Source organism: Pavona decussata, unplaced genomic scaffold (genome assembly GCF_977016875.1).
Source record: "Pavona decussata unplaced genomic scaffold, jaPavDecu1.1 SCAFFOLD_19, whole genome shotgun sequence".
In the NCBI taxonomy this organism is placed as follows: domain Eukaryota; kingdom Metazoa; phylum Cnidaria; class Anthozoa; order Scleractinia; family Agariciidae; genus Pavona; species Pavona decussata.
This window is the reverse complement of record NW_028145442.1, coordinates 80,001-90,000: the sequence shown is the minus strand read 5'-3', so window position 1 is coordinate 90,000 and position 10,000 is coordinate 80,001. Positions and strand designations below refer to the sequence as shown.

The 10,000-nt window shown below is 46.5% G+C and overlaps 2 protein-coding genes, 3 non-coding genes and 2 pseudogenes across 5 annotated transcripts in view; 1 reads left to right on the top strand and 6 right to left on the bottom strand.

Annotated features, from left to right (window-relative positions):
• LOC146486795 (U1 spliceosomal RNA) overlaps window positions 1-35 on the bottom strand; it is a 164-nt gene extending 129 nt beyond the window's left edge. Inside the window, exon 1 of the small nuclear RNA XR_014858769.1 lies at window positions 1-35. This exon is cut by the window's left edge and continues 129 nt beyond it. This is a non-coding gene — a small nuclear RNA (U1 spliceosomal RNA).
• Window positions 36-2,307: 2,272 nt separating this feature from the next.
• LOC146486794 (U2 spliceosomal RNA) lies at window positions 2,308-2,486 on the bottom strand (annotated as a pseudogene).
• A 1,804-nt stretch (window positions 2,487-4,290) lies between these two features.
• On the bottom strand, window positions 4,291-7,634 carry LOC146486793 (uncharacterized). The gene has a single exon (XM_085089602.1). The coding sequence runs from the start codon at window positions 7,632-7,634 to the stop codon at window positions 6,342-6,344; it is 1,293 nt and encodes a 430-aa protein (XP_084945728.1). The 3' UTR covers window positions 4,291-6,341.
• A 39-nt stretch (window positions 7,635-7,673) lies between these two features.
• On the bottom strand, window positions 7,674-7,763 carry LOC146486792 (U2 spliceosomal RNA; annotated as a pseudogene).
• A 474-nt stretch (window positions 7,764-8,237) lies between these two features.
• On the top strand, window positions 8,238-8,356 carry LOC146486791 (5S ribosomal RNA). The gene has a single exon (XR_014858560.1). It is a non-coding gene; the product is annotated as a 5S ribosomal RNA (ribosomal RNA).
• An 839-nt stretch (window positions 8,357-9,195) lies between these two features.
• On the bottom strand, window positions 9,196-9,359 carry LOC146486790 (U1 spliceosomal RNA). Its single transcript, XR_014858766.1, has one exon. It is a non-coding gene; the product is annotated as a U1 spliceosomal RNA (small nuclear RNA).
• Window positions 9,360-9,902: 543 nt separating this feature from the next.
• The window catches only part of LOC146486789 (uncharacterized), a 1,626-nt gene continuing 1,528 nt past the window's right edge, over window positions 9,903-10,000 (bottom strand). The window contains exon 1 of the mRNA XM_085089595.1: window positions 9,903-10,000. This exon is cut by the window's right edge and continues 1,528 nt beyond it. Coding sequence (XP_084945721.1) covers window positions 9,903-10,000 — 98 coding nt within the window.

Here is a 10,000-nt window from a genome sequence, read left to right as displayed (position 1 = left end):
CCTTGATCACAGTACCTCCCGCGTCAGGTAAGTTTTTTTTGTATTTTAGGTGGTCCACCAGGCGAAGTGCAATGCCCAGCAGCCATAGACACAACATAAAGACAAAGACACAAGATAAATACGGACCACCAAGGAGAGGGAGCACCTCCATACGGAGCCGGCTCGCCAAACTACGCCGGGGAGTCGAACCCCGCCTCACCTACAGGAAAAGACGAGAACAACAGAAATCAGTACAACCAGAAGCAAAACAGGACGACACACTCACTTAAACCAGGACGACACAAACCAACAAACCAACATACTCACTCAAAACAAACCGCAGAAACAGGAGGACTCAAACCAGAATTAAAGGCAAAACAAAGCAGCCAACCAAAACAAATGATGCAACAAACCACCGCAAACTCAAGGACGCCGCCGCCGTACAAGAGCATCGACCCATTGAGTCTTGTCCCCAACCTGAATACGTAACTTCTTCGTAGGAAAATCAATAGCCACAATACGCTGACGACGAAGCACAATGTCCTTTGCAATAAGACAGTACGGAAAGTTAGGTAGATCGCTCGGGTATCCAGACCTCACACCCTCTGGAACATGCAAAATAACTGGATCAGCTGAAGAAACATCACCCTCCTCAAGCACAGTAACAGCAGGGCTTGACAAGCCAGACCAAAAAGTCTTTAGTACTTGACCATCAGGAAAATCGTCCGCAGAAAACTGACACTGAAATTGAGATTCCTCGCCAGCAGAAACATTCACATCAGCAGAAGCAGAATCAACCACATCACCACCCGGCTTCTCAATAATATCAATGGGAGGACGATCAGACACTACAGGGGGGACAACAACAGCAGAAACTCCAGCCAAAACACTCTGACTGGCCTCAGGGTCACCAACGTCAACATCACCATTAACCGACTCATCACCATCTACACTAGCAGAATCCTCATCACAGGCAGAAGAAGATTCAGCATTACCAACCTCCATCTTCCCATCATCCATACCCCAATTTTCATCCGCACCATATACACCAATAGCAAACGAAGGAGTCGGAGCCAATGAGGCAGACGCAGCAGGAACATCGGGGGGACGAGCAGGAACAGAAACAGCAGCAGCGTCAGCGGGACGAGCAGGAACAGAAACAGCAGCAGCTTTAGCGGGACGAGCAGGAACAGAAACAGCAGCAGCTTCAGCGGGTGTAGGATCCTGAGAGGCCGCAGAAGAACCGGACGGCGGAACAACATCCCCAGACGACGGCACAGTATCCCAGGCACGAGGAGCATTCTTACAATTGCGAGCCAGATGGCCGGGCTGCAAACAGCGACGACATTTGCCTTTCAAAGGACAGACTTTGGAGACATGACCACTCTTGCCACAGATGTCACATTCAACGGGCTGGCCACGATACCAAACTTTCACCAAAACACCGTTAACATCCAAGGAGCGCGGGATACTAGCCTTGCGGACCATACGGACAATACGAGTACCAGTAGCGACAGTATTCAGGTCAGGATAATGCTGCATAGAAACATCATGTACTTCACCAAAGGAGCTCAAAACACGGCGTAAAGCAGACGGGTTGGACTCAAACGGGTAGTGGAACACAAGCACATTCTCCATTTTAGGGCCAGGCCTCACAACACGACACTGCACATTACCAAGGGCGATGGTATCAACAGACTCAACAGAACGTTTGGCATCACTGGAACGGAACGTGACTTGAACATGGCCGCCAGGAACAAACTGGATGGACTCTACAGGAAAATGGGACGAAAACTTGGCATCCACGCACTTGGCAATGTCCACTCGACTAGCAGTCGACGGGAAACCAGCAACATTTAGGACCACAGTCCGAAGAAAAGGCCCCGCCATAACACTCAACAAAAAGTTAAGCACCACTCCGTAGGGTTACAAAGTGGATGGGCGACCAACAGCGCAGGAACACCCCCTCAAGGCCCACAATCTAGCGAGAGAAAGCAGGCCCGGGGAGCACACAAGGCGCCAATAAATCTGTAAAGCAACAGGCAACTGAAGCAAAACAGTATAGACCAAGTCTTGCAACTTTTAACGGTCTGGATACTAGCCTTAACAGGATAAACCCGCGTCAGGTAAGTATGAAATGCTTTGCGCCCCTCGACAACGGAAAAATTGCCTTACCCCTATATCCCTTGTGGTTTTTCTTTTAGTGGCCATCAGATCCGGGACTTGTCACTTCTGTGCGCTACCTCTACATACATCCTGTGGGGAGACAGACACACAAAGTTCAATTTAATTTCAATTCTGTTTTTAGTTGAATATTTCTTCCCCAAGGGGAAGTGGGCCGCGCTCGGAGGTAGTGCTATACCGAGGCAACCCGTGGCTGGGACGAGGCAAGCCTCTTTTCCACAGCCCAGTTCCAAAAATCAGTTTAATATATGAGCTGCTCAATGAGCAGCGTATCAGATATTAAGCTGATAAGAACAGATTTTTTTTTTTCTTTAAATTGTTTTATTTCCTTTTCACAATCCTGGTTACAGTCATTTCCGGTAAGCACAGGGAGACCAGTCACCTCCAGTTATACTAGTTATGGAATACATAATTACTTAAGTCAAGTCTCTTCCGGTTTACAATGTTCAAGTCATTTCCGGTTTACAAGTCATATCCGGTCTACTTTTTCTACTTTTCCGGTTTTAGCGATTCACTTCCGGTTTTTGTCTACTGTCATATCCGGTTTACAATAGCGGTTTTCCGGTTTATACTACCGGAAACACATTTTTACAAAAGCGTAGAGAAAGAGGAGAGTACGAGGGCTTATTTTAGCGTTACAACTAACTGGTCGTTTTCGACCGTACAAATTTTATCATGACACCACAAAGCGGAGAATTTCATTCGCGTCATTCTGGAAAAATCAACATTTAGCCGCGTTGTGATGTCATTGCGAATATAGTGGACAATGGCCCAAGAGGTTTCGGTGCCATTGTGAAAAGTTGCTTTATTGCGGAAGTACCAAATACCGTAAAGGATTGTCTTAATCAGATAGCGTGCGGTCGCACTGTCTTTATCATTCGCGCAAAGTCCTTTATAGAAGAAGACCGTGTTGACATTAGGCAAAAAGGTGAGGCCAAGGAGGGCGGAAAGAAGTGGGCAGAAAACCGCCCACACCCCCTTAGCTCTACTACAGTTAAGGAAGCAGTGATCTATTGTTTCTTTCCTGGTACACACCGCGCATCGGTTAGAATTGATATAGCCCCAAGTGTGTAAGGAATCTCGTACTTTAACTCCGCGTAGAGTAATCAACCAGGCCAAATCGTTCTTAAAATTCTCACACCGGCCTTCACGAACGAGGGGCCAGTGCGTAGGCAGGTCCAAATGGAAATTAAGATATGGGGCCCACCTATACGGAAGGGTGGGCGCGGATACTGCTTCCTTTAAAAATACTTGATAACACGCTTTAGAACTAAAAACAAAACCGGTGTTGTAGCTCCCGGTATTTAGCAAGGCCGTCAAGTTCTTAAGACAGACCTGGTAATAAGACGTGGGAGTCAATGCACTGGGGGAGGAGTTATCCCGTAAGTGGGACCACCCCTCCCTCAGGCGTGCTAACTGTGATCCTAAAAAGTACTTAAGTAAAAAGAAGGCCTTGGTGTCTGGATTATCAATGAGCGTGGAAATCAGCGACAGTTTGAGCGCTTGACTTTTAGAAACAAAATCTATGAGACCGAGACCCCCCTGTGAAAGCGGAATAGAGAGGGTTTTTCGAGCGATAGTTTCTATTTTAGAGCCCCATAGAAAGGAGAAAATCAATTTATTAAACCGTGAAACAACCCACTCGGGGGTGGGGAGAACTTTGGAGAGAAACCAAAATTTACTAGCACCGAGAATATTAATGATCAGAACTTTGCCAACTAAGGACAGCGCACGAGACTTCCAGAGGTTCAAATTGGCCTCAAGTTTGGAAAGCCGAGGCAGCCAATTGTCGGGTTCAGTGTTCACTGTACCATTGTTAAACCAGACACCCAGTATTTTCATCTTGGACACCCAAGTGAGCCCATAAGGGGCCTCTGGCTTGGAGCGCCAAGCGCCTAACCACATAGCTTCGGTCTTAGAAACATTTAATTTTGCTCCGGTGCCCGCTTCGTACTTGCGAAGCAATGTAAACAAACGATCGAGAGAGAATAAATCTTTAACTAGACAGGTGGAATCGTCAGCATATTGACCGATCTTAAAGTGTTGTCCTGACGCTCCTGGTAAAAGAAAACCCTTTATGGTACTATCATGTCTAATATTAGCCGCTAAAACTTCAGCGCGTAAAATATATAAAAGCGGGGACAGGGAATCCCCCTGTCGCACACCGCGCTCGAGAAAAATTCGATCGGTAAGAAAGCCATTAACAAGAACTCGCATGGAAGCGTTATTGTATAAAACAGAAATCCATCGACGAAAGTTCTGGCCAAATCCGAAGGTTTCTAAAACTTTCATCAAGAAAGTGCGATCGACGCGGTCGAAGGCTTTTTCCTGATCTAAACTCAATAAAATACCAGTTTCGTTCGTGATGTTTACATAATCGAGCGTGTCGCGTAACAGGGATAAATTACCGAAGATAGTTCGACCGGGAACTGAACAGGTTTGGTCATTTTGGATTATAGAAGATAACACTTTAGACAAACGATTAGCAAGCGCTTTAGAACAGATTTTGTAATCAACATTGAGAAGCGAAATGGGCCGCCAATTCTTGAGATTCTTACGTTCGCCTTTTTTAAAAATTAGCCGAGTAGCACTTTCCTGCATAGAACTACTAAAAGAGCCTGTAGCGAAACTATGATCGTAAACAGCTAAGAGGTGAGGGCACAAGAGATCCCAAAATTTCGCGTAAAATTCTTTCGGCAACCCGTCCGAGCCGGGAGTTTTACCAGTTGAGAGTCCACGCATCGCATCACCGATTTCGGTCTCAAGTAATTGACCGTCACACGATAAAGAATTTAATTCAGGTAGAAAACAGTCGATTTTAGCCAAAAGGTCTGCTTGAATAGTATCATCCGTCGGTTCGGCGGAATATAAAGTTCGGTAAAAATCAACATGCGCTTGTTCTATTTCGGGCTGGGAAGCCACTTCAATGCCTGCCGCGTTAAAAATAGAGTCGATCTTGTTTTTCTGAGCGCGCTCAGATTCAAGTTTAAAGAAAAAACTAGTGGGTTTTTCCCCTTCTTCAATCCATTGAGCTCGACTTCGCACTTGGCCAGATTTCTGTTGGGACAGATTAATAGCTCGAAGCTGACTTTCTAACCGATCGATCGTGTCCTTAACCGAGTCATCACCACCTGACAACGCGCGTTTTGCTTCAATCAACAAATTAGTTATGCAAACCCGATTTCGATTCAAATTCCGAAGTTTGGTCTTACTAAAATTCTGAGACGCAAGTTTTATAGACTCTTTTAAAAAATCCCACCAGTCATGAATATTCGGAAAGGCTTTCTGATACAAGACGTGATTTTCAACAAGTTTGGAAATCATATCGCAAAAATTTTCATCTTCAAGCAAATCTAAATTTAGCCTCCAAAGGCCAGGGCCACGCCTAAAAATGTCAATCAAATTGAGCTGCAAAACAACCGAGTCGTGGTCGGAAAACACGCAAGGAAGAATTTCACATTTGACAGTTTTTGCCACTAAATCGTCCGCTATGAAAAATTTATCGAGCCGAGACCCGATAGATTTATCGGCATTAAACCAGCTACACTGGGTCTGACGCCCATGCTTTTTGCGCCAGATATCGGTTAAGCGATGTACTGTGCGCAATTCTTTCAATTCCGTAGCGAGTGTTAAATTCCCCCCGAGCTTATCAAATTCACTTTCAATGCAATTAAAATCACCTCCAATGATCTTAAGAGAGTTCGGAAAAAAATATTCATGTAAGGTATCATAAAAGCCTTTGCGATCAGTAACATTTGTGGGCGCGTAAATATTAACTAAATTAAATTTGTGTTCGCCGAGAGCGGCTAAAACACTCACTATTCTACCGGAAGAATCTCTTCGCCACTGCAAAATCTCAAAAGGAGAATTTTCCGAAACTAAAATTGCGACCCCGCCCTGTTTACCCGAAGCGGGGGACCAAAAACTCGGACCGGTCCATTTAGCGCGGAGAGAATTAATCGCCTCCGGCTTAGAAACCAAGGTTTCTTGCACAAAAATAAATTGCGAGTTAGACTGTTTTGCGAAATCAAAAACACATTTCTGCTTGGCGTCGTCGCCGAAGCCACGGATATTAAGACTAGAAATTGTAGCTGTGAATGTTAAACATTGGAAAGAGATTCTTCAGACAGAAAACACAAACAAAACTAAGGCATAACAAAATTAACTATAAGACTAATTTACTTGCGTTTCTTATGCTTCGCCGTTCGTTGGGCGAGCGGCGAATTACCACGTTTGATGCCAGGTTCTTCGGTCGGTGGGGAGGATTGTTCAGAATGTTCAGAGTTCATAGAGTTCGAGCCAGTGACTTTAACGGGTTGTGTGGGTTTCCTTAGAGGTGCGGTAGGGCCAGAAATTTTTGCCGGGGTTCGCCGATTAGACGTGGAGCCAGATGAGCTGCTCTGCGTGTTAGAAAACAAGCGCGGGGTGTGTTCGGTTTCGTCATCTGCGTCGCCGTCGGCTTCGTCTTCACGGGGCGATAAAAATTCCTCGTCAGATGGTTCAGCTGGGTCGTCTTCCATCGGATCGTCAGGACCAGTTGGATCGAGAGTTGCTTCGTCGGTAACCACAGAAAAATCACTAGGCGGAGGCGCATCATCATCGGGCGTATCATCATCGGGCGTTTCGCGATTTTCGTTGTCAGAGGGTACGGCACGGGACCAGGAGAAAGGGCAATCCTTGGCTTTGTGTTCGTCGGACCTACAAATGTTACACAGGAGAGGTTCCGGGCAATCGTTGGCGAGATGGCCGGTCTGCTCGCAGTTATAACAGATGACAGTGTGACAGGTTTTGGCAATGTGGCCGGTCTGGTGGCAATGACGGCACGTACGCGGTTGACCTTCGTAGCGAAAGTGGACAAGGGCCTTGCCGAAGCGCATGAAACTCGGGATGGGTTGTTTGATCTGGACACGGTAATGACGGACGCCATCCTGTACATTCTCCCAGCCTTCGAAACGAAACATACCACGACGGTGGGAAATCACATCACAATACTTGGAGAGACGGCTAATAATCGCGGTGTCCGGCATTTCGTGCGGCGCGTCGAAAACTTGTAAATACGTGAGCGGTCGGTCAACATCTTGGAGGGCAAACGGAGAACCACGGACACTAAGAAAACTCTTCTTCAGAAAATCATCTTTAAAGCTTTTTTGGCGGAAGGTGAGAAGAATGTCGCCGGAAGACTGTCGCTGTATACATGAAATATTAGAGCCATCAATACCAGCCTCGGACAAAGCAGAAAACACATCTTCGGCGGGCAGAAAACTTCGGGGACGAAAAAAGGCGGTCAGTGGGCGCTCTGGGATGTTGTTTTCAGGATCCACAAGTTGACCATCATCTTCTCTGCGTTCACCGCGGGTCGCCTCCGCGTAAGAGCCAGTGGCCCGAGGGCCAGAAGAATTTACACTCGTATTTTCACTTTCCTCGCAATCTACGCCATTTTGTACATCAGTGGGCGTAACTGAAGCAGACATCGTGTTATATATCGCACGCACCACGTGGGGCGCACCAAATTTGGGTAAAATCGCTTCCGAAAACTTATCGATTGAAAAAGCGCCAATCAGATACTGCACTTGATCTTAGCCAAAAGGCCGAGAAGCGATGGCGAACAAGTCCGCGGAACGAAGGGTGGTTCTTGTTCCCGAGCCTCGAGATATGGTGGCCCGAAAACTGTCGCATTTCCAGCTCCTGTTGCAATGCTGGCCCGGTTTCTGAGCTGCACACTGGGTTGTGACATTGTACTTTAACCCCCAACAGGGAAGAGACTCAACACGCCGCTGACCTACGAGCAAACTGGCAGTATTGAAAGCGACAAAGAGTCACGTCAGTTACCCGCTGACAATTTGTGTAAGAAAGTTAACAGAAAGTGATTTCGTGGAAACGAGGCCCTCGTAGGCGACTTACATACGTTGCTGATTTGCAGCTGATTCCGCGTTTCACGCGAGTTAACATGGCTAGCCACTCAAAAGAACGAAACGCGATCACTTTGTCACTTTCACGACCTACTCTAGGGAAAAAGCTAGATGTATCCTGTGACACCTTCCCTATAAAGCAGTAAATTTGCGCCCCTTTCTCTTGTCTACGACCATACCACAGGGAAAACACCGGTTCTCGTCCGATCACCGAAGTTAAGCCCTGTCGGGCGGGGTTAGTACTTGGATGGGTGACCGCCTGGGAATACCCCGTGTTGTAGGCTTTCCTTTTACGTTTTTTTGCGAGCAATCAACGATTTTGCCTTTTGCGAACGATCGATGCGGGCTTCTTGAAACAGTTCAGGGACAACATAAAAGGCCTACGATTCATTTAGACCGCAAAAAACCCATTCAAAAGCTCGAAGACTGGCGCAATGTGCGGTCCGAGTTCGTGAGCGCGCGAGAATGTTTAAATTTCGCCTATGACATCAAATTAACACTTTGTGACATCAAATTATTCGAAGCAACAATAACGGAGACGACACAAACTCGATTTGAATGAAATTCCAGCGCCTTTTAGACGTGAAAATCAAGTACACGCACGGCAAGGAAAATCAAGCAATCATTCATTGAACTACAATCAAACACAACGAACAGCGTAATCTTTCCAACGGTTATTTAATAACGGTCGGAAAGACAGAAATTTTTTGCAACGAAACGACAACTTGAAAAGCTCATTCAACTAAACAAATCCAGCAACAAGAAAATCTACTCACGATTCAGACGAACTTCTTTCTGGCAGCGCTTTGTTCGTTTGTCCCTTCCTTCCCGTATTTAACACAGCTCCACGATCGCCCGCTCGACAGCTCAGTTCATTCATTCATTTCACGCTGCAAGTATATAAAGTTGGAAAGCGTAAGTAATTGCCGTTCTCTCTTGTCGAATTCTAGGTACAGTAAAGCAACAGAAGGCCGTAAACAAAAGCAAACCTACCCTTTTTCCTTTCTTGCTTGGCAATCACATAAATCACTCGCTGCTCTGCTCTTGCAACCGTCCGTACTCCATCTGAAACATAACAAAACAAAGCCGCGCGCGTGTTAGTTGAACATTAACTAGCAACCATCGGGGACTAGCGCGAACGCAGGTCCCCACTACCAGAAATTATACGCTCGAGTTACCCACATTTGGGGTAATCGCAAGGGTCAACCCAATCGAAGTGCAATGAAAGGGCCTCACCTTGAGAGGACTGCCTCCTTGATCACAGTACCTCCCGCGTCAGGTAAGTTTTTTATGTTTAAGGCGAATGGAAGGCCCTCAGTGAGGAGTGCAATGCCTTCCAGACATACCGACTAATCCCAATGCAAAGCAAAGGGTCCACCTTAAACGGGAGGTACACCAGTACGTCAAACCTCACCGGGGGATCGAACCCCGCTCCCTACAAACATTGTTACAAAACAAACAAAAACTAAACAAGACAGGACAAATGCACTGATAAAAAACGCGAGAGGCACAACATAAACGCACTCACTCGAACACAGAAGCTTATCAGGACGACACACTCACTCAACCCACAGGAGCTTAGCAGGACGACACACCCACACCAACCTCGCAGAAGCTAAACGACACACCCACACCAACCTCGCAGAAGCTAAACAGGACGACACACCCACACCAACCTCGCAGAAGCTAAACAGGACGACACACCCACACCAACCTCGCAGAAGCTAAAACAGGACGACACACCCACTCAAGCAGAAGCAAAACAGGACGACTAATTCAAAACAACCTTACAAACAAAAGATGCAGGAATCAGTTATATCCATAACAACATCACCGACGCCCATGCACCGGCCGATTCACCATACCCTCAACCCACACACCACCTCCCACACCAGCTTTAACAAATACCATCCTTTTAGACCAATCAA